At 54.6% G+C, this 27821-nt stretch overlaps 1 protein-coding gene across 2 annotated transcripts; it reads left to right on the plus strand.

Moving 5' to 3' along the window:
• Nucleotides 1–507: 507 nt before the first annotated feature.
• On the plus strand, nucleotides 508–27691 carry LRRN1 (leucine rich repeat neuronal 1). Of its 2 annotated transcripts, none has more exons than XM_037522028.2 (2): nucleotides 508–545; nucleotides 24182–27691. In XM_037522028.2, the coding sequence occupies exon 2, from the start codon at nucleotides 24421–24423 to the stop codon at nucleotides 26593–26595; it is 2175 nt and encodes a 724-aa protein (XP_037377925.1). In that variant the 5' UTR covers nucleotides 508–545; nucleotides 24182–24420; the 3' UTR covers nucleotides 26596–27691. The 2 variants fall into 2 exon arrangements, with proteins under 2 accessions (XP_037377925.1, XP_054550547.1); XM_054694572.1 differs by lacking the exon at nucleotides 508–545 and adding an exon at nucleotides 1206–1222.
• Nucleotides 27692–27821: the final 130 nt, after the last annotated feature.

The following is a 27821-nucleotide window of genomic DNA, read 5'->3' on the forward strand; positions in this document are numbered from 1 at the left end:
CCCGCGCGGGGCCGGCGGGGGCGGCGCGGGGGGCGCGGGGGCGCGGGGGCGCGGGGGCGCGGGGGCGGGGCCCGCGGGGCGGCCAATCGGCGCGCAGCCCGTCAGCTGACCGCGGTGCCTACCCCAGGTGCACGCCGGCTGCGGGCACAAAGCGGGGCGCTCCGAGGGCGCCGGCTGCGCGCGGAGCTGGGCGAGGCCGTGGCCCGCGCCTGCCTGCGGCGCTCTCGCGCGGGGAGAGGGGCCGGCGGCGCCGCGCGGGGCCCTCCCCGGCGCCCCGCGCCTTCCCGGGCCCCGCGCCCGCGGCCCCGCCCTCCGCGCCGCTCTCCGCGCGCCCCTCGCCCGAGCCGGCCCGCCCTGCCGCGGACGAGGGCCGGGAGCGCAGGCCCGCGCAGCTGTTGCTCTGGCGCCGCCTCGCCCCGGGCGCTGGGGCTCGGCCCGGGCCCCCGAGCCGCCGCGCGCCGCGGGCTGGGGGCGGACGCCGCTGCGCCCCGCCGGCCTCCTCGCCTCCCGCCGCCGCCGCGCGCCCCGACACCGCCGGCCGCGAGGTAGGTGCGCCCGCCCGGGCGGCGCGAGGGACCGCGGGGCAAACTTGCGGCGCGGCGGGCCGGGAGGGCCGGGGAGCCGCGGGCGCGGGCTCTGGGGTCGGGCGCGGCTGGCGAGCGGGGAGCGCGACCGAGTCGGGGCACCGAGAAGCCGCGGCCCCCGACCGGGGCACGCGCCGGCGGGCGGGCGGGCTGGGGGGCCGCGGCCGGGGAGGCGGGGAGGGGCTGCTCCGCGGGGCGGGAGGTCGCCGGCTGCGGGGCGAGAGCAGCGCGGGCTCGGCGCGGCCTTGCGGGTGAGAAGGCGCCGGGCGGGACCCGCGGCCGGGGCCTGGGGTCGGCGCGGAAGAGCCGCGCAACTAAGTGCGGAGGGGAGGCCGCGCGGGCTCAGCCGCGCCTGGAGCCACCCGCGCCGGCTCCCCACCGACCGCGTCCGGATCCAGTAAAGTTTGCCGGCAAGTGTCCTTTGTGCGGCTGGAGGGGGCTGTGGGCCCCGCAGCGCCGCCCCCCAAGGCTGGGGTGGAGGGGCCGCCCCGCGGCGGACAGGTGGCCAAGCCCAGCCCCGGATCAGGGCACGCCGGGCGCCCGCACTGGGGCCAGGAGATCCTGCCTGCAGCTGCTGGGGAGGCGGGACCCGGCCTGCCCGAGTTCCCGCAAGCACAGCGCTTGTCCTGCGTGAAGGGGTGAGCCCCGCGATGAACGAATGAGTGAGTGAGTGAGTGAGTAAGGGGATGCCAGTGGTTTGCAGGCTTTTGAACCGGGAGTTCAGGAAAATGAGCCCTTTTCTAAACCGCAGGGCACCCCTGCTACTTCCACTGCCAGGCCCAGAACAACCAGGAACGCCGGGTTCGTGGGGAACAGGTCCTGCTGGCTTGGCTTCTGCTGCTAGGCTTTTCGGAACATGGTGTTTTGTTTTGCCACCACCATGGCCTAAATAATTAATAGTTCTCAAATCTGTTCTTGATTTCATCGGAGAGCTGGGCCGAGGAGTGGAAAGTTCGGGAAGGCACTTTGATCTGCGTCTGGAGTGAAAGTGGTGTTGTGGGTCCCTGGGGCCATGTGTGTCCCCGTCTCTGATTTGCATGCAAATGTGAGCGAATCCTGGCAGATGTCTGGCCTCATCCATTCACACGAAGGAATTTGAAAAGACAAGGAGTCTTTAGTTGACAATAGACCTTAAGAACCCGGAATAAAGGCGCACTGTGAGTCTCTCTGTTTGGGGATTCCTGGGCACGCTGACCCCTTTATTGCAGAGCCAGTCTCCGAGTGCTATTGTACCGGAAGCTCTGCGGGCTCCTACCTGGCTGTGGGTGCTAGGCAGCGCCAGGCCGGACGTCCTGGGCTAGTTAGGGGAACGCGGGGAACGCGCTTATACGGCAGCGGGCAACTTTGGCTGCTGCTGGTGGCCTGAGACCGTGGGTGTTGACTTCTCAACTTTCCGAGCGACCTCTTTTTGTGTAATGATCCCGCTCCTGTTCACATTTGCTCTGCGTCCTCAGGGACACACCGCAGTGGAGAGTGGTAGTTGACCGACGTGACGATCTCACTGGAGGCTCACTGTCCAGTCATAATTACTCTGGTGAGGGCACCAAGCTTGCAGAACTGGGGGGACGGAGCCAGAGGGGCCGCAGGACTGAACAGTGGGGGGATGGGAGGGTGACCACACAGCAGACCCCAAAACAGGGTCTTTCTGCCTGGGCTCACATTAGCCAGGTGTACCCAGGACACACCATCCCTTCTGTCACCCGACACACCGGGAGGGGCAGCTCCTGGCACTGATCACCTTTGCCCCTGTATTTCATAGGCCTGTGCAAGGAAGGGGAAAACACATTTTTCAAAAAAGGCGTTGTTTTGAGGGCTCGGGGTGGAGGGAGGTGCAGGCCACAGAGCCTGGTCTGCTGATGTACATATCTCCTTAAGTTCTCTCCTAAGCTGCGGGCTCAGCAGCTTTTACGTGTAAGACAGTATTTTCCCAGGAGGGGAAAAATGAGCTGAGTAAAATTTAAATAAGAAACTGTTATCGCCAAGATTGCAGCATCTGTCTTCAAGGTTTCTAGACGGATGAAAGTAACAAGTCTTATGATGAACTCTTCGGTGGCTCTTGACCCTGGATTCTGCCTTCCCTAGGGGCCTGGGCTAACCAGAGGGCGCACTGGACATTTCTAAACTAGGCTGTAAACCAGTCGCTGGGCAGTGAGCACCTGGGTGTTTTGGAAACAAACGTGGAGACTCGATGATGATCAAAGCCTCGTGCTGGTGCAACCCTGTCTCGGGCTGTTGTCCTGCCTGAGCGCAGTGAGAGGGACGAAGGTAACCAAGAGCTCTTTCACGGGACGGGGTCACTCCACCGCCGCAGCCTTAGCCCCACCCGCTGCGGCCTCGGTTCTGAATAACAGCACAGGTAGCTCTGGGCTGTCTGGTAGACTCACAGGGCAAAGGAACATCCCTCCCTGCTCTGAACCTAGTGAGACCAGCCCCTGGACCCGAGCTGCTGTACCGCGTAGTCTAAAGCAGCGGTGCTCCTGGGAGCAAACCCAGCGGGCCCTGGAGAAGATCTGCCTCCGCAGAGCGGCCGTGCTGCTCCCCAAGCTGGCTGAGTAGGATATAAATATCAGAATATGAATAACCAGAACTGTTATGCCACCATCCATGGGGCCTAAGCCATAAATAAAATACGGTAAATTATAGGACCTGGATGTCATTTTACTAAACTTTCATAATGCATTCTTAAAATGTATTTTTAAGCTACAAAATAATAGTTCTTTGAATGATTCACTTAAGCACTAATGTAAGGTTGTTCAAATATTGCATTTAATTTTTCAAAATCATTATGCTAAACATCTATTTTGGGCGAAGCCAATCTGGAGATAAAGTACGTTCCACTTCAGAATCGTACTCTGGCTTCTGGGAACAGTGGAAATATCTTTAACTCATGAATAGGGCTTTGATTAATATTTTATTTAGGATGAAATTATAATTATATAGATGAAGTTAGGAAAATATGTATTCTCTCTTCTTTTGGCTCAAAGTGCAAACAGAGACAAAAATTAAAATCTAACTGTAAAATTCAGGACTGCAGTGGCTGAACAGGGATCAGGCGTTCTAAAGTCTTCAATGAACTTGGCTTCTAAATGTTCTAGTCTTAGCCTATTATCACTCACCCACTTCGTAGATATATTACATGCTGTAGCTTCCAAGTGTCAGGCACCGACAGATGTTAATAAATGGTTTCCTGACACTGCATTTACATTACATGATAAAATATTGTGTGTATTTCCAGACCTTATACGCCCTGTACTACCTTGAAGCTCATTATTCGGTAACGCAAATATAGACCCTATTGTGTGACAGTTGTTTTTTTCAGTAACATTATTCAGGCTTACATATTGTTGCATTGCTTTCATCTGGAATATTTTCGAAAGGTCTAGCCCAGGTAGGGTGTTGCTAGCAACTTTCTGAGTTATTGGTTGGTGAGCAGCTATTAGCGGGTCACTTTTAGCGAGTCTGGACCATCTTGGATCAGTCTCTTAACTGCACTAGCCTCAATTTTCTCACTGGTAACGAGGTTGCTGGCTCCTGGAGCTGGAGGGCGGGCTCCCCGCAGCGAGGGCTGCCCGGCGGGCAGGCTCTGCCTCAATACCACAACCAACGTTACGTGTAACTTGGCTGGACCCGTCACACCTAGTACTGAAAATCACCCCTCTGACATGAAGAAACCAGACTCAAACTTACAATAGACACACCGACGTGGACTGACCCGAGTGCCCACAGACTGGCCCTGCCTGCCCGGCCCTGCCTGCCCGGCACTCTGGTGAGGCCGTGATATGAAAACGGCTTTTGCACTGGCTGAGTCCCTTCATTTGCTCTCTCCAGCTCGGGGCTGGATGCTGTTGAAAGCCCCGATTGGTATAAATGAGCTGTAATTTCTGACCCAGGCCATCCTGGATCACATCTATTATGCCGCTGGCAGACGTGGACGGCACAGCTGTCCCCTCATTGTGTGTGAAACGGACACACGGGTGGCATTCTCTGGTTACCACAGCAACATGAACGCTACATGCACATGACGTCCTTCTACGTGAAAGGTTTGGGCAGAGAGTCGGCGGACCTAGAGGAAGGGGCAACTCTGGACAGTCGCAGCCACTGTGGCCATCCCGGGAAGCGAGGCACCCATGGCGGCGGCGGGAGGGGCAGCTGCCGTCCAGGGCAGCTCCTCTCCAGGAGGATGGCCACTAAATAAGCATTTCACGGTATCTGCTCTTCCTGCTACGAGCGCCCATTGTGAGATGGTGTATCAGCATCTCATCTTGAATTGGCATGGGCAGGATGGACGGCGCCACGTGCGTGTCCACCTCGGACACACCTGGGAAACGGGCGCGTCCGTCTGCACCACGGAGCAGTAAGCACAGAGAGAATCTTCGTTTGGGAAAACCAAAGAGGCTTCCGAGAAAGGAAGGTTGCTTAATTGGTTTCATGCCTATAATTTTCCCCTCTAGCAAAAAACGTTAGCATGGCAATAAAGAATATCATTAACCTGCATTGTTATTTCACAATAGTAATAAGTCTTAATTTGCATCTGTAATAATCACTGTAATCAAGTACTGTACAGGGAGTGGGGCGCAGGCGCTGCCCGGCCCGCGCTGAGGCTGAGCACGTGACCTCGGGGTCCTGCGCCCTCCTGGGCTCCACGCCCTCCTGCCAGGGTCTCCAGAGTCACCGTGGCAGGGAACCTCACCTCACCTCCCGTCTGCCCCGGGTGCCACAACTGCACGGAGAGAGAAAGGTCTGGGGGACTCAGCCTCGAGATTCTTATCTGCAAGGTGATTTTTCTGGCCCCTAATCCCAGAGCTAAGAGATGTTTTGGATCCTTTTCAAAATTTTCTCCCCCTCCCCCCCCCCCCCCCCCCGTAGGACACTCCCTCACCCGGGCCCTCTGGGGAGGAAGAACTATGCCTGGGACACAGGGTGCGGCTGTGACCGTGGAGCGAGTGGCACAGGGGCTGTGCTGAGTGCCAGCTGTGTCCAGCCGGCCACAGCCCAAGGGATAGCATGATGGCCGCAGCGTGCACATAGTGAGTGGGTCCCCACCGGCCCTGGGTTCGGGAAACATTACCCAGTGCCTGGTATGAAAAGAGCGGCCTGCCAGATAGAGCGAGCACAAAAGTTAGGGCCTGGGGGCGATTTTGCCCCCTCGGGACATTTGGGACTATCTGGAGACATTTGTCAGCTGTCAGGACGGAAGGTGGGGCTGCCACTGCATTCCCTGCACCGGGGGTGACCTCACACCCTGAAGTGCCGGAGACGGTGTCACGTCCACTCATCAGTATCACCGAGGCCCAGCGGCCCCGCTCCAGCAGACCTCACTGCTCCCTGGCGCCCTCGGGACTGGCGGGGGCTATAGAAAGGGGCTGGCCGCATGGAGAGTGGGCCGCGGAGGCTTTAAGAAACACACCAGGGACGCCACGGGACATGCCACCTCTGCAGCACCAGCACGGCACGCGGCAGCAGACTCCAGCCGCGGCGGGCAGATCCTTCTAGATGACTGTCTAGAAGCCCAAGGGGAGGAGGCGTTCCTTCCCTGGAGGGTGTGGTCTGGATTCCGCGGCTTCCGCCACGGGCAGGCATGAGGCTAGGCTGGGGCGGCCAGGAGCAAGTGGCAGCACAGCACGGGGTGACAGGAGGATGGGCTGAACTGACCAGAGACTGCGCTCTGGTTCTAGAATCCCAAGCTGTATGGATGCCCCAGGCAGGGATCGCATTTCACCACAGTGGCGGCGGCGTCCACGCTCCCTTTCTCGGTAACTAGGGGGCCATACTGTGGACAGCTTTGGTGTGGCCCTGTGTGAGCCGCTGAGCCCATGTAAGGTCTGACTGGCCAAGAAGGGGGCTCTGGAGGCCCCTCGTGCAGATCTCTCTGGGGCCGCACAGCTAGTGAGAGGGAGCTGGGGGCCTCCAGTCCTTGCCTCTCGGGACCTGGGCCTCCGTGTCAGCCTGGTACGTCCTGCCCTGGAGTCACAGCAGCTCGTGCCAGTGACTCGGCACCCCAGTTCCCAGGGAACCAGCCAGGAAGGTCCTGGGACGCGATGATTAAACAGCCACACTCAGGAGACAGAGCTGCCCTGCCCAGATGCCTGAGGCCTAAGCAGACTCGCTGAAACAGCACAAACTGATTGAAAAGCTCAAAAAATACTGTGAGAGCTGGGAGGAAAGGGTCCTAGGAGACAGACCCCAGGGCAGGAAAATGAGGTAACCCAGAACAGGTGGGAAGAAAAGACAGTGGCCCAGTGTCCTGGTTTTGCTTGATTTTTGCCTTTTCAGGGAGGGAGCTGGAGCCCCCTGCGAGGGCGGGGCAGGCCTGGCTCAAAGCAGGGAAGCTGGTGCTTTTGTTTTGAATAATAAGACCTGCACATCAAAGTGAGTTTCGGAGAGAGCTCTCTGTGGCTCTGGTCTTAAAGCTCTGGCAGCCTCACTGCCCCCACGTGCGTCGGAGAGGCCTGGAAGCTGCAAGGCCCAGAGGGGCTTTCGCCTTCCTAGTCGGGCCCCAGGTGGTGAGATCTGCCGGGCTCTGGCCTGGGGCTCAGCGTCTCCAGGACGCAAACGGAACCTTCTCACCGTCACCCCCCAGGTTTCCCCGCTGCTCCCGCACCCACAGCAGTTCTGTGCAGCGAGGTCCACGCGGCAGGGGGCAGGGAGAAGGCCCGGGAGCAGCTAGTGCTGCCGCCCTCCGGCTGCAGACTCTGCACTGCAGCCAGCCTGCTCCTGCCTCCTCAGGGGTGGGCCTCATGCAAAATGTGGGTCTCCTCAAAGTCACGAGGAGGGAAAACCAGGGGTGCGGGCAATGCTGGTGAGGGCCCACAGCACTATCCAGGTGAGTTGCAGGTAGACGTTTCCAGGTCGCCCCAGGGCTGAGTCCATTAACTAGAGTTGGGCTCCCTGCAAACGGATGCTTGAGCAGCGGGGAGCCTGGCACATAGGATCCCCCCCCCCATATTCCCAGCACGTGCAGCACTAGCACGGAGCAGGTGCCGCTCAGGGAGCGGCTGCTGTCACTCGGGATGGTGCCCGCGCCCCACCCATTTCCAGGTTTAAGGGCAGCTACAGCCAGGGCCCTGCGCCGGCAGCTCTCCCAGCCCACGCCGCCTTGAGACTCTGCCATTCCGTGGTCGAAGCAGAGCCGGTGTCGAGTGACATGGGACATCTTCAGCATTTAACCTTTGCAGCCTAGTGTTCTTACCGGATCTTCCCTGAGCTGCCCTCTAAACTAAACCATATTGGAATTATTAACAGCATGTTTTAAATCTTATTTAAGATAAATACTTTTTAATAGATGAAAATGGCCACTGAGATTGTATTCTCCTTGCTGTCACCTGCTTGTTAAGTTACATCATCTTGTCTAATTTTAGACGTCTAAGAATTGAAGCAGAAGTAAGATGATTAATTTCAAAAAAAAGGGACTGTCTTTGATATTTGTAGAGATAAGCTGATTGCGGAATCTTATGAAAGCACGGAATAATTTTTACAAGAGCTTTTTCACGGCTGGCAATATTAAAAACTACCGCTTGAGATTTGCTCCTAAAGACGGTTTTGCTTCCGGGCCCCCTAACCCGCCCGGATGCCGGGCCCGCGAGCCAGGCGCCTGTGGAGCTGGCGATTGCTTCCAAAGTGCGCTTAGTTCTGTGCCCTCAAGCAGCCCCAGAGTCCCCCTCTCTCTGCACCCTGGGGGTGCTAGCGGACCCCGACTCACAGGCGCTGGGCTGGGCCTTCGATGTCCCGCACAGAGCCCCCTGCACAGGGCTGTGGGGCCGGGCGGGCCCCGGGACAGCTCGAGGGGTGACAGCAGGAGGGGCTGTGAGGCTGAAAACTGGCACCCCTGACCGGTGTGAGAGTCAAGTGGAAGGATTGAGAGGCAGAGACGGGACCTTCCGACGAGGTGCTGGTGCAGGGGTTCCTGCGGCTGTGGCCCCCAGAGCTTTGCAACACAAGACTTCTCGAGTCTGCTAACGCGCTTGAGGACCCGCACGCAGAGGAGCACGTCACAGATGTTTTTGTTTGTCTCCAGCTTGCGCTTTGGAGCCGCTGTCTCTCCCGCTCTGACGTATCCCAGTGCCCCATTCACTCCCCTCGTAACTCACAGTCGTGTTTCTGGAGAGAGAGGACAGGCTTGGTTCACAGGTAACGCACCCCAGAGGGGAGTCAGAGTCGAGACCTTGTCAGAACTAGCAGGGCCAGGGGCGCCGACCCCAGGGTCCACTGTCAGGCGACCAGACCAGGTCACCCGGGGGACGACATGGCCACAGGTCGCGCGACTTAGCCTCCCAGCACCTGCCTGTGACAGCCTTTCCTTTTCACGTGGAGATGAGAATTAAGGGCCTTGTTTTCCTCGAACTTTGGGGGCTGGAAATAACCTCTACTTACGGAGCACCCCATGCACGCAACGCAGTCTACCCGGTCTAACCAGAGTGTCCCGAAGCGGGTACCAGCAGCACAGACACTCTGGGCTCTGGGGCAGTGGGTACCACTCACCGCCCCCCTCTCGCCCCCCTGAGGGGCCGGCGAGCACTTTCCTGAGGATGCTGAGAGGAGCACATCACCCCTCCGAGAGGGCACAGGGGGTGGGGGGGGGCTCTACTCAGGCCAATCATAGGCCTCACGGGCCCCAGGACCCAGACATCCCTGTCTCTACTCAGTTTGTCTTCATCTGGGACGACATGTTCACCTCTATTAGCACCCCCTCCGCCAGCACGTGGGTCCTGAGCCTCCCGGTGCAGTGGCCTGGGTCCTGCTCCTCGGAGCCCCCAGCACCCCCTGGGGGATGCGAAGGAGCCTCTGAGGTTGTCTGTTCTAAGCCACGTGGGGTTTCCCGCTCCTCAGACACAGCCAGCGCCTCCCAGCCTCCAGGTCTGGACCCACCAGCTCTCCCCTGCACCCTGCATCTGGCTGACTCTCGTGTCCCCTTGAGACCTGGGTCTAAATGTCACTCATTTAGGGAGACCTCGAAGCCCCCAGGCCATGCTCTCTGCTGGCTGGCGGGTTCCTCTCTGGGCTCGGACAGCCGTGCTCTCCGTGTTGTGGAGACGGGACTGAGGCTTTATCACCCACCACGGGGCAAGCTCCACTGGGAGGGGCCACGTTTCATCCGTCTCATGTGGCCCAATTCACAGAAAAAAAGACCTGCCCGGTGGGGCTGCCCTCACAGCCCTCGCAAGACTGAGGTCAGGACTGTCCCCTGCTGGGCACCAGCTCAGAGCCTTTCCACAAATGCACAACAACACTCCCCTGCGGATGACACCCTCCACCCCACCCCACCCCCGCACACAGGTCCTTCACCCCACAGACAGCGCCCTCCATCCTAGGCACGATGGCGATTAGGGCGCAAATTAACTCTTTGAACTGAGATCAGCCGGCGAGGATGTGGTGGGATGAGAGTCAAACTGACCCGTCGTGTGTGAGTCCCTGTTGTTGTTTTGCTGTGGAATCCCACAGACGGTCTCCCGACACGGCCTGTCTCTTGCCTCCTCGTTCTCGCGAGCCTGCAGGCCCACCCGGGCGGAAGAGCACCGTGCATCCACCCCACAGCCCCTTCCAACGCCGCCTGGTATTCTGCGAGCGCTCAACGAGCTCTGGAGGGTCAGCCACACGTCTGGGCGCTGCCGTCATAAATCCCGCCCGGCAAGATCCGCTTTCCACAGTAACCTCTGAAGTGGGGGCGCGTAGGGACCTCCAAGCCTCTCGGGGCCTATGACGCAGCCACTTCCACCAAACGCTGCAGGAAGTGACTCTGCACATGGTCAGCAGCGCGGGGAGGGCGCCAGTAGCCACACCTGAGACAAGACCCTCCGCCTCTCCTCTGGGTGACGTGGGCGCCCCGTCCCCGCGCCACGCACCGGGCCCCAGCGGGGGGGGGGGGTCCTGCTGCTCCGAGCTCCGAGCACCCGCCGGGGGAAGGGCCAGTGCCGGCGCGTGGACCCGCCAGGGCCCCGCTGCAAGGGCCGAGGCCGCCGGGAGAGTCTCCTGTGTGGGCAAGGGCCAGGGCCCGCAGCTTCCTCCCGGCTCGGGTGAGGACGACGCCTGTGGCGGGGACATCAGGCGGGCGGGCAGGTGAGCACTTTCTGCCACCTCCCATCGTCTCTCTCCTCACCCTGCTCTGCCCCTTAATCACAGCCGGCCCGAGGACGACCACCCAGCCCACCGCCTGCCCACCCAGCGTGCGGTGTTGCCTGCTGGCCTGGGCAGACCCCACAGAGCCGCCCGGCTTGGCCTGCGAGCGCCTCAGCCCACGGGCTGGGGTCCGGGGAGTTGTTGCTGATGGGGCCTCAGTGGAGGGCCCTGCTCCGGGGCGGGGCCATCCCAACACCGCGTCCGCAGGCTGCCCGTGACCACCTGCTTCGGCTCCGTCTCTATGTGGACATAAAACCAAAGTCGGACACCGGCGCCAAATAGTTACCAGCGAGACGGCGAGTCAAAGTCCCTGCTTTTTCAGCGAAGTGCAGAGCCCGCCTTCACACCTTCACACCTGCTCTGAGCTTCCAGGGGAAGGCGGGGTCTCCCCCGCCCCCTGCATCACAGACCTGCTTTTCTGCTGTCTCTCTGTGCCTCCTGTGATCTTAGTCTAATGGGCCAGACCTTCATGAGAAAACCTTCCAAGCTTCTCTCTAGCCGTGCTTCCCAAACTCCAGTCCCACGCTTTGCAATGCCTGCTGGATACTTGCACCCTAAAAGTCAGTGTATCACTGAAGGGTAAAGAGGGGGCAGTGGTGGGTAGAACCCTGAAGGCGCTGGGGCCGGACAGGAGAGTGGGGTGCCTCTTGCAGAGACCAGGCGGGGTGCCTCAAGCGCCACCTAGATTTTTGAGACTTAAAAAGCCATTAAGTTTTTTAATCAGCTGACCGCCCACATTGTATGCCAAGTCACCAAAGCTTACAACTTAAAGTTGCTTAATTCCCCACGAATGTAATTCTCATTTTCTGGTCTCTTTTTCAAGTTATGCCTTAATTAACCCCATTTAAATACAATTGGAAGTGATAATAAACCACCATTAAGACACATTTCCTCACTCTTGTAACCACTTGGACATTCCACAATTTTAGTGGCTTCCCCTTAACCCTAAAATTCTACAGAAAACTTTTAAGGGATCATATTAGTCCTGTAGATAAGATTGCACTCCGTTTATTCCAAAGTATATTTTATGAAGAAATAAACTTTTTATCTAGTCAACTGTTCTAAGAGATAACCGAGGTTTCGCTTCATTTAAAAAAAGATTCCGACTTTTGCAGTTCAAAGAGTAACTACAATTTCTATTCGAAAACCAGGAAGGAAAGTAATAAAAGCAATCCCAGGCCACCATTGATTATTTTATGTTTTAATGGTTATAAAGGAGAACGTGGATAGTCAAGTAAAATTATTCTTTTTACTTTTAATTTAGTAAGGCATGTGTGTGAAGAGAAGGCCGTGCGCACTGTAGTTGACGCGTCTGCCCGCATGTTCTCCCTTTGTGCCGGCTGATCACTCAGAGCCTGTGCAGGGTGTCAAGGACCATCCCGCTGATGTGCCCCTGTGACTGATGGCGCCCGGGTCACTGTGATGTGGGCACGCTGAGTATCAGCCACTGGTTTCAAACGCACCCACATGGGGCGCACACGGCAGCAAGGAGGATCGATAAGAAGCAGCCTGCCAGTTCCAGGAGGCAGCTTTCACCTAATTCTAATTTACCAAAACAATTTAAAAACCTGATTACCAGAAATCCTAATTCATTAGAATTTTCTTCCCCTGGAGTCCACTTTTAGGAGAAAAGAGGAATTAAGTTAATTACAAAGGATTTAGATATAAAACGAAAGATTTCCAATATGAGTTCACTAGCAGGGCCTTTAAGAAAAATATATAGGAAAAAACCATACCCACCTTTATCAAAGGCCAGAACATACACTAACAGCTTCCTAGGAAGCCTCCAGCTGCTCAGAAAATTACATTTATAAGCCCCCTGCCCCCAGCCTAGTCTGGCTGGCCAGGTCTCACGCTGCAGGTTAGTTCTCGGCCCGGCAGGTGAGGCGCCCAGTGTTTGGCAGCGGTGCACCCACTGCCGGGCCGGTAGGTGTGTCTCAGAAAGGGCCTGACTTCAGAAGGCCGCAGACTTGGGCTGGACCCAGCCGGCTGCGGGGATTCTGACATGTCAGCGGCGAAAGGGGAACGTTCACACCGACCTCCAGGGGGCGCTGTGATAAGGCGTGCGCTCTCCAGGGCGTGGTTCTGCCATGGGGTGACCTAGCCTAGCCTCACCACCCTTGTCCTCCTGTCCTTGGGCCAAGGTGACCCTCTCCCTGAAGAGCCACTGCAGCCCCCCCCCTTCAGAGGGAGGCTGGCGCAGGCAAGCATCTGTACTGTGTCCGTTCCCTCCCGGGGTTGAAGATACCCAGGTCCTTATTAGAACAGTCACATAAAAATAGTTTAGAAGAACTCGAAACCAAGTTTATATTAAGAGTTCAGGGACAGATGGGTTTATTTTCCCTCTAAAAAAAAAAAAGTGGTATTCTGCAGCCACACAGGAGCGCCGGGTGGAGAAGGTGGAAGGCTGCACCGTCCAGCAGGGAGCACAGCTGCCTCTGGCCTTGAGTGGGCGGGACTCGTGGCTGAAGACTGTCCACGGCCACCCACTGGTCTCCAAGTTAGTATGCCCCTGGCGTTTTCTCCGTCTAGCTTAAAGAGCACTTAGTCTTTTAACAGGCACATTCCAAGCACTGAGACCCTTCAGGGAAGTATGGCCAGTAGGCACCGGGAGTACAGGCTCCCATCTTAAGGACACTGGGGTGTTTTAGATAAAAATTATGTTAAAAGCCCAGATCCCTAATAAAGTTCACTGCACCGTGGGTTAAAAACCTAACAGAAGACGGCACAGAACCTCTCCGAGCAGCGCCAAGCACCGCCCCTGAAAGGGACAGGAGCACGCGCCGTTGTCTTGGTGAGAAGTTGTTCTCACTCTTCCAGACTAAACGGGAGTTTGGCCTGGAAGGAAAGCAGCTCCGGTCCAGCCTGAGGGACTGTGTGGCTGGGCTGGGCCAGGAATCCGCGGCCCTGTCCTCGCGGCCTGCACATCCGGGCGTTTAGACCCACCACGATGAGTCTGTTTTTTCACTGGTCTCTCTGGAGTGTTGAATGTACAATCAAGAGTCCTTACAGCAACTGGCTCCTTCTGCAACATTTATTAACACGGCAATCTGTCTGCAGTGCAAATACTAAGTGATGCACGGGAAGTGCCTGCACAGACGTGAGGAGGCTGAGCCTGGCAGGCGCATCTAGGTGCCAAACAGAAGATTTAGCATTTATTTAACGTTTAATCACGTCAGTAATTACAAAGCAATTATTTCATATCGAATGAGATGAGATGAGAATTAAAATAATTTGGTTAAAAGACGAAAATTAATTTCTTGATAGCTTTGCCATCACCACACTTGCTGGCACCGACACAGCAGCGGAAGTCGCCCGGTGCTGCTCCGGCATCTCCGCGTCCCCTGCTGTCAGCGACTCGGTCCAACAAGGTCCCGGCTGCTCCGACCCCAGCTGTGCCCATAGCGCGTGTCTCGGAAGTGGAGAAGACAGACTTTCTCGATCCTACAAGTGATCTAAGCAGATGTTTACGTTCTCCTGCTCCTACCCCGTGGCCAGTTGCAGAAGCTGAGATTTAAAAGGAGCTTAAAGACAGACCACTGGCCCAAGAACTCTTCACACTGTCTGGAACGTGACTTTCAAAGCGTCGAGGGCAGGAGCTTGGCGTACAGCAAGCGGGCGCATGAGGAACTCGGGGCCCCAGGTCCTAGGAGAGTCTACCCCAGCCTTTCATGTTAAGAAATGGGGATCCCACCCTCCCTATGGTTAACACAAGGGGTTGAAAACAACCTTCAGCCCCGAGGTGTGGTGGGGATGCGGGGTGGCGGGGGAGTCTCTCCCTGGGGGCACCAAGGCTGAGGGGACCCTCCCGCACCGCGCCCTCCAGCCCTTTCCTCCAGTGGGAAACAGGAAGGTCGTTTCCTAGCTCTCGGGAACCAACCCCACCGTTCCCATGACCGCAGGAATTTTCCATGCTAGCTTTGGAATTACTTTTATCTCGTATCTTTTGCAGTTTCTTTGACTCAAGGATCTGATCCCAAACGACATATGTTTTTGATGAGAAGAAACTAAAGCCTGAAATAGAAAACCAATGGGTACCTTGTCACCCCCAGGCTTAGTCACTCAGCCGCCATCGCCACGTCCGCACACGCCTGACTCTGGCTGCAAACTCGCCACAGACGCTGGGTTTGCAACAGGCCAGTCAGCAGCCCTGGCTGCAGCAAATCTGTGCTGTGTCTGGGGAGCCATCTTTTATGTTTCTTTTTTATGCAAAATACTCCCTGCCAACTCTTCCATTCCAAGGCGGGCGAGGGCGCAAGCTGACATGTGCCTGGAAGCCAGGAGTTCTGCTCTGGTGAAAACTTTCCTTGGCCTCCTCCTGACATTCTGAACGAAGAATTCTCCTTGCATCCCTCTGGATTCAGATGAGGAGTCTTCTCCAGAGTCTGCCGTCTTGGTGCGCTGGCTTTGCCCACCCTTGTCCTCCCTGCTCTGGGCGCCTCTGTCCCTTGGGGCTCAGACCCCAGCCGCGAAGACACTGTGAACGAGCCCGGTGACCTGCCACGGTCACTGCAGCCAACACTGCTGGGCAGCTGCGGGCCGGGCCCTGTACCCAGCCCAGGGTCATGGGCCAAGTGAGGCATGGCCCTGGGCTCCAGGACAGACTCGCTTAGAGTTTGGGGGGCCTCCAAGAACATGAGGGTGAGCAACCGGAGGAAGCACCAGGGGCGGGGGGGTGGTTTAGAGCAAAGCCACGTGGAGCCCTGTCTCAGGGTCAGCCGCGGCCAGCGTTTGCCGGGCCTCTGAGCCCATGAGTCATGGCCAGGCCCAGCCAGGAGGGCCTGAGGCTGGAGCATTGAAACTCAGGCTGAGCTGTGTTTTGTGTGTGTGTGTGTGTGTGTGTGTGTGTGTGTGTGTGTGTGTGTCTTTCATTCCGATCCCCCTATCCTGCGCCTCCATGAGACATTACAACATGCATTTTTACAAAGCTCCCTGGGTTACCGACAGCTAAGCTGGGGGGCGGTCTCGGGCTGCATCCCCCAGTGGGGGTAGTCGCTGGCCACATCTGGCTATTTAGAGGCAGTAATTGCAGTAAAAAGGGTCCACCTGTCCTTTGCACACTCACATTTCAAGGGCTCGGGAGTTACTCGGCAGCCCTGTTGGCAGCACCAAGCAGAAGCCCCATCTGCAGAGCTGTTCTCGGGGCTCAGGCGGCTGCTCCCTCCTCCAGGGATCCAGACCTCCCTGCCCTTCCTGCCGACCTTCCTTCCTCCTGCCTCCCCTCCCCGCTCCCTGCAGGATTACATGCTCTTTCAGGGCGGGTCTGGCCCTGCCCTGTCACCCAGTGAAGGCCCAATCAGCATTTGCTTAAGTGAATTCCTCTAATTAAATTAGGCACCAGTTCACTGCACTTCTTTTGCATTTAGACTGACTCCAGATTTCATCAGGGTCTGGAGAAAAGAATGAATCAGAGTAGGCTTTTCCCAAATCCCAGCATGAGGGTGAGTGGGGAGCAGATATGTGCGGGCTGCAAGCTCTGGTAATTTTTAGCAAGAGCACCGCTTTGAAGGCGCAAGGTCTGTATCGGTGCAGATGCAGGAGAGATGAAGCTGGAAAGTCAATATTTGCAAGCTTCAAATTGCTACATCTGGGCACCGGGAAGCACATTTTCATGGACTAGTCAGATATCTCACTTATCTGCCGAGTGTCTGTGAAGGAGATGGCCGGCTGCTCTGGGCCTTGCTGACTCACGAGCGGCACAGAAGTGGGGTCCCGAGAGCGAGGCTCACTGGCTCTGGTGCTGGCACACTGAGTCCTGGCCAGGACCATCCTACCCTGCAGGGGGCAGCCCAGGAGAAGGATCTGGGCTGTGGCCTCAACGCCTGGACTCTGAACCCCCACCACTGCAGACGCCAAGGCCCGGGCCAGAGTCTTATTTTTCTGAGTCTACCTTTTGTCACTTGTGAAGACAGGAGATACTGGTTCCCGCCTCACAGGGTTGTGAGCACAGAGTGGGTGCAATGCTGGGTGCCATCGCGAGCCCCTGCCAGGACCCTGGCCTGCCTGGCCGCTCCCCACTCGGTCAGAAGGACCCTCGGCGCAGAGCACATGGGGTGGGAGCAGGGGGCAGAACCCGCGTGTCTGCAGGGCTCGGCACCGTCGGGGGAGAATGCGCTGTCTTTCTTGGGCTAACAATTTCTCTTAACGTCAATATCTTTGCACCCGGAGTGACTGAATTTATAACTATTTGGGTAGATGCCCATCCCTTGTTTGCTGCTTTGCCTGGTGAAGGATCTGACTCATTGGAGCACTTCTTCCAATACAACGCGGGGCAATGCTTGGGGTATCAGCACCCTCTGGGCGCAGAGAGGTGTAGCTGGGGCCTGGAGAGGACACCCTTTCTACACAGGCTCACCGTGACACGGCACAGCTGACGCGCTAAGGACTAGCAGGCAGAGATGTAACTAGCGCTGTCTCACTAAAATAGGTGTGTGGGTCTTTTCTTATGCCAAAGATGTCACTGCCTTTGAAAACACCTCCTGGAAGTGAGCTGGGAAAACAGGGGGATTGAATTTCAAAGGCAGTCATGTGAAGAGGGCTAGGGGAGTGTGCGGGGCGAGCCTTTTCTGAGATGTGTCCTTGGTCTAGTCTGTGCTAAAAGGACCTCTGCTGACAAACCTGTGTTTCATATTAAAATACAATGCAACACAATAAAAGAAAAATCTTGGGACCTACCAAATTGTCCCGTCAGATTCAAAGCAAGTCAAATTACAGAAAAGCCTTGTACTTCGATTTAGGATCTTTCCAGCATTCCAGAATCTACGCCCCTCTTAGCCAAGGGATAGAAGATATCGCAGCGGGACCAAGGAAAACCACCGCCCCGCTCTGCTGGGATCTGTTACGCTCCCATCACTTGGAAGAGCCTGTGTTGTCTTCAGAGCCACCCGGCCCCCGGCCAGCCCACCTGCACCCCTGGCATCATGGGCGGTCCCGCTCATCTGGTTGGAAACCCGGGCTCTTTGGGATGGCAGAGTGACCGTGCGAGGTGGGCCCTGGGTTCCAGCGGGGGGTGGCGAGCCCAGCCCGCCACGCTCTGGGGGTGGGACTTGGGACGTGACTGAACATCTCACGCATCGGTTTCCTCCGTAAGAAGGAAGACGTGGTCTTGCCATGCGGGGTACAGTGAGCAACAGCGAGGGCAGCGGCGCAGGGCTGGGTTTCGGAACAGAGACAAAGTTCTGTTCGGTGTCACTTTCAGGACATGGACTCAGGCATTCGGCGCCTGGCCGGGGCCTCTAAGTTGGAGTTCCCAAGGGGACGCGTGAGGGCTGAGAGGTGCCGCTGCGTTCCCAACCCCAGACCAGTGTCCCGGAGCGGCACTGACTCGTCCCAGGGCCCAGGACCCCCAGGAAACGGTCCTTTTCTGTCTGCCTCCCGGGGCGACGCTTTCCTAGCTTTAGAGAAACACTAAACACAGTTTTTGAAAGTGCCAGGGCCCAGGTGGTGCTCCCGGCCGTGGAGTGCCGCGCAGCGCGCAACTTGAGGAGGAGAGACCTGCCAGGAGGAGCAGCGGACACGCAGAGGCCCGCAGCCCAGAGCCCTGGACAGCAGGGAGTCTTCATCTGGCCTCACCGCTTCCGAGCCCAGAGGCCAGAGTGAGCTGAGCGGGCCTCCAGTGCCCGGCCCCACCCCCACCGTGCCCTTGCGGGGGCACATCATTTCCACAACGCAGCTGGAGGCTGTGGTGACGCGCCCTCCACGGGGCTCCCAGCTCACACTGTGGGCATTTCGCTCTGGGTAATGTGTGAATAAGGAACATAATTTTTGGGAAAAGGCTGGAGAAGGAGATCTAAGAGTCACACAGGTGAGGGGCCTGTGAAAGTCCACAGGGGAAGCCTTTAAAAACGGTCGCCGCGGATGCGGCATTCACGGGGCGGTGGGAAGGCCTTTCCTCCCCAAGGCAGCTACGGAGCCCCAGTGAACCCCAGCGAACGTGCTGCCGCGACGCGGCTGGGAGGCCTCGGCCGGCCCCTGCAGACTGAGTCCTGATACCTCTCCTCGGTTCTGCCCACCCCCCCTTCCTCCTCAGCAGGACACGGCAGACCTGGGAATGACAACAGCTAACATCGACCGGCCCTTGCTGGGTGCCAGGCCCTCTGCCAAAGGCCTTACACTCACCGCCTCTTTCTTTACCTCGCTACCCTTGCAAAGTAGGTTTCATGACCTAAAAAAGGAAACCCAGACTCAGAAAGAAAGCATCAGGAGCATGCCCAAGGTCGCAGACTGAACTTGAAGCCAAGTCTGTCTCCAGAAGCCAGTGCTTACATCTGTGCTAAACTCCCGGTGCAGGAAGTGGAGCAGCCAGGGCGGGCGCCTGCAGCAGCCAGGGCCCTCAGCTCCCCCAGGGACCTCCTGGAGGGCCTGGCTCCTCCTCCCAGAAGAAGAACTGCTTTGAGCTAATGCCTCTGCTAACCCCACAGGGCAGGGGAAGCTTACAGGGCCCAAAGCCTTACCTCCCCCTACCCCCAGCCTCAAGCCAGCCCAAAGCAGATACGAATCTCAATGCTTCCCCAGGCCCGAGAGCTAAGAGGGATTTTCCTGAACGTCGGGCACATGGTATGAACTTGGCCTCCAAAGAGAACGCACAGACAGGCACAGGCCCTGCGAAGGCACTGTTCTTCCTGTTTGCTGGGGCGCTGTTCCTTGCTGTGACGACAGTGTCTGTGAGAGGGTCGTTTCCAGGAGGGAGATTTGTCTTTCACGATTGCTTGCCTGCACGCGGCTTTGATTTAGCCCTCGTGCAACATCTGTTCTCTGGATTTCTAATACTGCTAAATCCACCAATACTGGTTGGAAAATATATTAAGAATGGTAAATAACATCCACTTGTCTTACCCGTACCTAAGGGTCTTTAAAAGCTTTTGCTCATTTAACAGTGGACGCTGGTGGTGGACTGGGTGGCTGGTGCCGGGTGGCTGGTGACAGGTGCTTCGGAGGAGCACATCTGATTGTGGTGGGGGTGGGGAGGGAGACTACCACTACTGCAGTTAAAAATAAATATTTTAAAATGTGATGAAAGTAAAGTGGGAAAAAAATTGAAAATGAAAAGTCTGCTCCCTGTCACCTCCCCAAAGGCCTGCAAGGTGAGAGGAATTCTGTGGCCAGCGAGTGTCTGCAAGGGCCCTGTGTGCTGGATGCTTCCAGACTCCGGGCTGGACACTGGACGGGGGTTGCTTTATTTAGTGGCACTTTCACAGAAGGCATATGTAGACAGCGTTAGCGCTCACGCTCGCTATGGAAACGGAGGCCCACAGCACTGACAGTTTGTACAAGGAAATATCTAGTAAGTGAGCAAGTTGCAGTCTGAATTCAGCTCCCCTGATCCCCCAGGGCAGGGCTCCTGCTACCCGCTGAGAACTCGGGGTGTCCCTACAACTGGAGGTCACGTGACCGGCACGTCCTGTTTGTTTCTTTTGTACAACCACATGGGAGTTTAATGCCCAGGAGGAGGATCTCAGCCCAGAGCTCTACCAGTCCTGAGGGCTGTTGCGCTGACACCCACTCGGACCTGACAACATGAGGAGAACGGGTTGGGGAGGGCTACGAGGGTCTCTCCCTCGGGAACTGTATATCTGAGCAGAGTGTCCCAAACTCCTCTTGCTGGGAAAAGCAGTGCACCTGATTATACGGTTGCTGGTGGATTCTCTGAAACGTACCCCTTGCCAATCCTGGTCCTCCTAGGTCACGCTTGGTGTTGAGGGGACTGTTTTAAACTGCCAGCCTTGTTTGTGGGATGCCGTGCTGGCAACAGCGGACCTGGTCCAGCCAGCGCGAGAACAGAGCCGTTTCACTTTTTAAAATCTCCACCGGCCATTTTTCGTTTGGTGCAGACTTTTAGACAGTATGTGTGTGATAAAAGTCAGCCTGAATTACCATGGATTTACTTTTTTATTATGACCAAAAAAACTCTGACATTGAACTTGCCAGCGTCCACGTCCAGTGTACAGGTGCAGCGGCACGCCAGGGCTCTCCAACTGTGGCGCTTGCAAAGCTGACGCCATGCAGCATTTCCTCTCCCCGCGCCCACAGCCCTTCCTATCCACCTTTCAACTTTGTTTCGATGACTGATTACTTTGGACACTTCCTCTGGTATAATCACGCAGCCTTTCCCCCGTAACTGGCTGACCTCACCTGGGGGAGCTCCCCAAGGTTCACACTGTCGTTGTGACAAGGCTTCCTTCTTCTAAAAGGCTGAATGATATTCCGCTTTATGCACAGGCCACGTTTTGCTTTATCATTCGTCCACTCGTGGACAAAGGAGTTGCTTCTGCTCCTTGGTTACCATGAGCAGGGCTATAATTTCCAGTGCGAATATCTCGTGAAGATTCTGCTTTGAATTCTTTTCAGTGTGCACCTGGAATTGGAATTGCTGAGTCAGTGGTAATTCAGTTTTTGATTTTTTTGAGGAGCTCCGTGCACAGTTCCAGTCTCTCCACAGCCTTGTCGCACTTGTGATTTTCTGCTCTTCTGATGGTCGCCATCCCCGAGCGCGTGAGGACGTATCTCTCTGTGGTTTGATCCACGATTCTCTAGATGTTGAGCTTCTTTTCCTATTGGCCATGCTTCTTTGAAGAAATGTCTGTTTAAATCTTTTGCCCATTATTTAGGGCAAATCTTTTGCCCATTGTTTAGTCAGATTATTTGGGATTTTCTTGCTGTACTGTAGGAGTTCCTTGTATGTTTTGGACACTAAACCTCTCCTAGATACGTGGTTTGCAGATTATTTTTCCTGTTCTCTAGATTGTCCTTTCACCCTATTGTTTGTTTCCCTTGCTATGCAGACGTGACCTTTAAAGTGTGATGTAGTCCCTCATGTCTGCGTCTGCTTTTGCTGCCTGTGCTATGGGTGTCTGTGCTAGAAATCATGGCCAGGCGCAATGTTCTGAACTTTTCTCCTATGTTTCCTCCTAATTTTCTAGTTCTTGCTCTTAATACAGATGAAGATTAGACCTTAATCTAATTCCGGTCTTTAATCCACTTGGAGTAACTTGTAACTGGTGTAGGTGTGCTATGGATCCATTCTTTCGTATGTGAGTATCACACATTTGTTGAACAGACAATTCTTTTAGTTTGTCAGTCTTGTCAAAGGCCAGTTGATCACAAACAGAAGGGTTTATTTCAGAGCTTTCTGCCCCCTCGGTCTGTATGTCTGTCTTTATGCCAACACCATGTCACCGACAGACTGCTACGATATAGTATGTTTTGAAGTTGGGGAGTCTCCAACTTGGTTCCTTTCAGAGTCGTTCTGGCTATTGAGGGTTCCTTGAGATTCCGTTTCATGCCTTCCTCACTAAGTTTAATCACTTAAGTTCTTCCTTTTACTTGAACACTTGTTATCAAATCATAGCATTTAAAAGTAAAATGGAGGCATTATTCATGACAGTATTCAAAGTGTGGCCCCATAAAGGATGTTTTTCAGTGGCAGTATCTGTTTTGGGAGGCTCACGTGATTTTAATACACATTTTACTTCCTGCCATGTTTGGTTAAACTCCATCGGAACATTAAATTGGTTGAACTCATCTCAGAGTTGTGAAAGGTAGATTTATTCTTTTGCTTTTCTATTTTCAATCAAGATCAAGGAGTAATCTGTGGCAGGAATTTTCCTAAGTGTTTCTGAACATTCATCGTGGTCATTGCATCTGTTTTAGGATTACTCTAAACGGAAATACAAAGAGTGGAATGTTTGTGGTGTTAGTAACATTTGTAAATGTTATTCCCCAAAGTATGTTTTAAGTTTATGAAATTTTCTGATGAAAGTCAGAATCAGGTGATTTCCTAACATGCAGATGATACCTGGCGAGCTAGCCACACGGGGGAAGAGAACACACGTGTTTCCTCCCCAGGGAGAACAGGCGGCCTCCAGCGCTGGCCCCGGCCCCGGCCCCTCTCCTCCTCCAGCTCGCTGGCTCTGCACTGGATGGTTTTTTTAAATTTTATATCGTTAGACCAGTAACTTGGTTTGTGTGTTTTGTAAAACAAGGAAACAAAATACAGGGCTTTTCTTTTTTCCTACGAACACATGACCAGCACTAGAACTTCAGGACTGGCTCTCTGGTGGTCAGTCACAGGGTGACCATGCTTGGCAGTATCTAGGATTGCTATGTTAGACAATCTGGATTGAGCGTCTGCTCTTTGTTGGCCACGAGGCCTCACACACATGATATGCTCTATTTTGTCGAATCTTTACAAGCTGTAAGAATGAAGAAAACACTAGTCACTGAAGTCCCCTCAGCACCTGCATGCAGTGCATTGCAGCGGGACAAATGCAGAGACTAGAACTACTTTTAATACCTTAGCAAGTGATGGGTCTAGTCTTGGAAAAGACAGACACCGGATGCATATTACAGCCTTTCTACATGTGACTGGGATCCAGAAAACTAGAACCATTAACTATTAATATCATGTTTGCAAGCAGGTGGACAATACCTATTTGACCTCAGAAGACCTAATAAAAATCAACACACGACGGCTGAATGAAATCAAATATCCCACCTTCCTTTCACTTGTCCTCCTGAAACTACTCGAGCTAAAACTGAAATGGGTGAGAAATACAAGGGGATAATACATTAACTTTTATGAGCATTTCATGTCTGCCAGCCACTACACTAACTGCTTTCCGCAGAAGCCTTTAATTCTCTCAATAATCCTATGAAAGAGGTGCTTTTATGACCGGCCCTGTTTTATACTTGAAGAATCTGAGACCTCGGCCTCAAGAGGTTAGAGAAACGTACCGATGGTCAATGACTATTCAATGGCAAATAACTGTCGTGAGACGGAGGAACTGGGCATGTGAGACACATGGCCACACACAGGCACAAGTGTGTGTTTAATGAAAAACTACGGTGTGGGGCAGAGCCCCTTACTAGCTTATTTGGTAAAGATCGGAAGTGGTTATTGGACCATAAGAAAGACTGATGTCAGTTTTCCTTTTGTGTTTGTGTTAGTTTTTTTATAATATAATTGAACTAGAAAAGCATTCACTATGTCAATAGGTTGTACCTTCTTGGAAAAGAGAATTCCTGAGAAATAAATGAGGTATTCATTAAAATATAAATAACTCATAATGAATTGCAGTCTTCAATAATACTTTTCTAGCTCAACAAACTGTTTTTTAGGTTTTGTTTGTACAAAGAATAACCTTTTGGGTTTTTCTACTACAATAAATATATGTAGTTTCTGAAGTTCGCCTGTGGGCTTTTCTGAATGTTCCCACGGTATGTGGATGTACTGTGAGGGGGGTGTGTGTGTGGTATGGTGTGGGTGTGTGGTGTGTTCAGTGATTTTACCCAAATATACAAAGCAGCCCAACTGTGAAAATGGTAACACGTTTTAGTGTATGTAGTGAGTTGGATGCAAATACAAGTGCACTGCTCTGTGAAAGTCCTAGTCATTTTGAAATTCTGTTAATGGATTTGTAAGTGATTATGCCTTTTTAGTAGAAAAGCACGGAGCAACCTAACACCTGTCCTGATCTCACTTGCAGGCCCATCTCCCCGCTTGTTGGACGGAAGTGCTCTCGGGTCTCTGCGCTGTGGACATGTCTGGCACTGAGAGGCAGAGTCAAGGCGCCCAGGCGTGTCCTGCCTCTTGAGGAGTCCAGGAAAACGTCCTCCCGACGCCGGGATCCTATACAGCACATCGTGCCTGAGACCCTGCTCGGCAGGTGCGCCCCCACAGGCCCTACCCGGTGTTAGCCCTTCGCTGCTGTCCGGGGCATCAGGGATGGGGCCTGCTCAGCAAGCTGGCGTAGCGAGGATGAGCTTCGTCTTAGCCGCTTACCGGCTGGCGCTGGGCCTGCTCGTGACCTCGTTGACTGGGTCTTCCCTGCAGAACAGCGAGTGCCCACAGCTCTGCGTGTGTGAGATCAGGCCCTGGTTCACCCCGCAGTCGACATACAGAGAAGCCGCCACCGTGGACTGCAACGATCTCCGCTTGACGAGGATCCCCAGCAACCTCTCCAGCGACACCCAGGTGCTGCTCTTACAGAGCAACAACATCGCCAAGACCGTGGACGAGCTTCAGCAGCTCTTCAACCTGACCGAGCTAGACTTCTCCCAGAACAACTTTACAAACATTAAGGAGGTAGGGCTGGCCAACTTGACCCAGCTCACCACCCTGCATCTGGAGGAGAATCAGATCACGGAGATGACTGACCACTGTCTACAGGACCTTAGCAACCTGCAGGAACTCTACATCAACCATAACCAGATCAGCACTATCTCTGCAAACGCTTTCTCGGGCTTAAAAAACCTCCTAAGGCTCCACCTCAACTCCAACCGGTTGAAGGTTATTGACAGTCGCTGGTTTGACTCAACACCCAACCTGGAAATCCTCATGATTGGGGAGAACCCCGTGATCGGCATTCTGGACATGAACTTCAGGCCCCTCTCGAATCTGAGAAGCTTGGTTTTGGCGGGGATGTACCTCACGGACATTCCTGGAAATGCCTTGGTGGGCCTGGACAGCCTCGAGAGCCTGTCATTTTATGACAACAAATTGGTCAAAGTCCCTCAACTTGCCCTGCAAAAAGTTCCCAATTTGAAATTCTTGGACCTTAACAAAAACCCCATCCACAAAATCCAAGAAGGGGACTTCAAAAACATGCTCCGGTTAAAGGAACTGGGCATCAACAACATGGGGGAGCTGGTGTCCGTGGACCGCTATGCCCTGGACAACCTGCCCGAGCTCACCAAGCTGGAGGCCACCAACAACCCCAAGCTCTCCTACATCCACCGCGCGGCTTTTCGAAGCGTCCCTGCCCTGGAGAGCTTGATGTTGAACAACAACGCCTTGAACGCCGTCTACCAGAAGACGGTGGAGTCCCTCCCCAACCTGCGTGAGATCAGCATCCACAGCAACCCACTGCGCTGCGACTGTGTCATCCACTGGGTCAACTCCAACAAGACCAACATCCGCTTCATGGAGCCCCTGTCCATGCACTGCGCCACGCCGCCCGAGTACCGCGGGCACCCGGTCAGGGAGGTGCTGACCCAGGACTCGAGCGAGCAGTGCCTCCCCATGATCGCTCATGACACGTTCCCGAACCATCTGAACACGGAGATCGGCACCACTGTCTTCCTGGACTGCCGGGCCATGGCCGAGCCGGAACCTGACATCTACTGGGTCACGCCCCTGGGCAGGAAGATAACCGTGGACCTGCTTTCAGAGAAGTACAAGCTGAGTGGCGAAGGCACCTTGGAAATAACCAGCATCCAGATCGAAGACTCGGGGAGATACACCTGCGTCGCCCAGAATGTCGAAGGGGCGGACACGCGCGTGGTAACAGTGAAGGTCAACGGGACGCTTCTGGATGGCACCCAGGTGCTGAAGATCTACGTCAAGCAGACAGAATCTCACTCTATCCTGGTGTCCTGGAAGGTGAGTTCGAACGTCATGACGTCAAACTTGAAGTGGTCGTCGGCCACCATGAAGATCGACAATCCCCACATCACCTACACGGCCAGGGTCCCGGTGGACGTGCACGAGTACAACCTCACGCATCTGCAGCCTTCCACGGACTACGAAGTGTGTCTCACCGTGTCCAACATTCACCAGCAGACTCAGAAGTCCTGTGTGAACGTCACCACCAAAAACGCCGCCTTCGCCCTGGACGTGTCTGACCAGGAGACCAGCACGGCCCTGGCCGCGGTGATGGGGTCCATGTTCGCGGTCGTCAGCCTCGCCTCCATCGCTGTGTACACCGCCAAGAGGGTTAAGAGGAAAAACTACCACCATTCTTTAAAAAAGTATATGCAAAAGACCTCCTCGATCCCGCTGAATGAGCTGTACCCGCCCCTCATTAACCTCTGGGAGGGCGACAGCGAGAAGGACAAAGAGGGCCCCGCAGACCCCAAGCCCACACAGGTGGACACATCCAGAAGCTACTACATGTGGTGACCCAGTGGCTATTTCGCTTCTGGTAGTAAGGAGCACAAAGACGTTTTTGCTTTATTCTGCAAAAGTAACAAGGGGAAGACTTGCGTATTTTTGACTTTGCTGGTTTGTGGCAGAGCGGAGAGGACGGGTGGATATTTCAGATTTTTTTAGTATAGCGTATCGCAAGGACTCGACACGGCTGGCGGCGGCGCCTGCTCCGGCTGTGTTTGGTTTTTATTCTTATCATGATTATGATTATTATATTATTCTTATTCCTATTACTTTGTTTTAGTTGTTGTGCTAAACTCAATAATGCTGTTCTAACTACAATGCTCAATAAAATGATGACTGGCAGGCCGGGGCCCCTGTGCTTTCACCAGTAGCAAGAGCCCCCCCTTCTGAAGCCATCTGTGGGAGGCCCCGTGTCCCCGAAGAGCTGCGCGCAGTCCTGACGCCTGCGGGCTGGAGCGCGGAAGCTGAGGCCGGCCTTGTCACCTTCTGGAACACATTAGTTGGCTGTACTGTAACGTTGTATCAACTGAACTGAATGTTTACCTTCCAACAATACCTTTTTTGGTAATAGTTAAAGAGGCTTAGAACAAGCTAACAGGCAATAGAAATATGTATATCAGATTTTTTAATGTAACAAACTACACGTTAATTGTTACCTTATTCTTTTTATCTTTAGTAGACACTTTTAAAAGAAAAGACAATAATTTTTGTTGTGTTTGACTCACCAACGTGGTGTGTAATGAAGACGGAACTATAATAAATTAGTTTTGTTCTGATTTTTTTAGAACACTTGCAATAATGTATTGTTTCCAGTTCTTGCCAGTTGCAGGGGTGGCACTTTCCACCATGCGGAGAACCACCACCAAAATAAGTCAGCTACAGCATGTTGCTTTTAAAACCGGGCCTAAAAAGTTTTGATTCTTTTTCTAAGTGAAGAAATGCCTATTTCAATGAATGTAATTTCTATATTTTAAATATTACTGGCCAGAACATGAGGAGGGAGGCGTTCCTGTGCAGAATAAAGGTGTGCTGTAGCCCGTGAATTACACACGGGAAGAGACAGGCAGACGGTGCACGCTTCACATTCCTTTTCGGCAAGGGCTTGTGTTAAAATCCGAGCTGTTGCTATATCCCTACTCCCCGCCCCATCCACCACATCAGGCCGCCAGTGCTGAGTGACAGTACACGCACTTTCCTTCTTAACAGCCATCTACACGCCAGGGCCTCATTAGTTC

The sequence above is a fragment of the Talpa occidentalis genome, unplaced genomic scaffold, assembly GCF_014898055.3.
Source record: "Talpa occidentalis isolate TD23 unplaced genomic scaffold, MPIMG_talOcc4v2.1 talOcc4.10, whole genome shotgun sequence".
Taxonomy (NCBI): domain Eukaryota; kingdom Metazoa; phylum Chordata; class Mammalia; order Eulipotyphla; family Talpidae; genus Talpa; species Talpa occidentalis.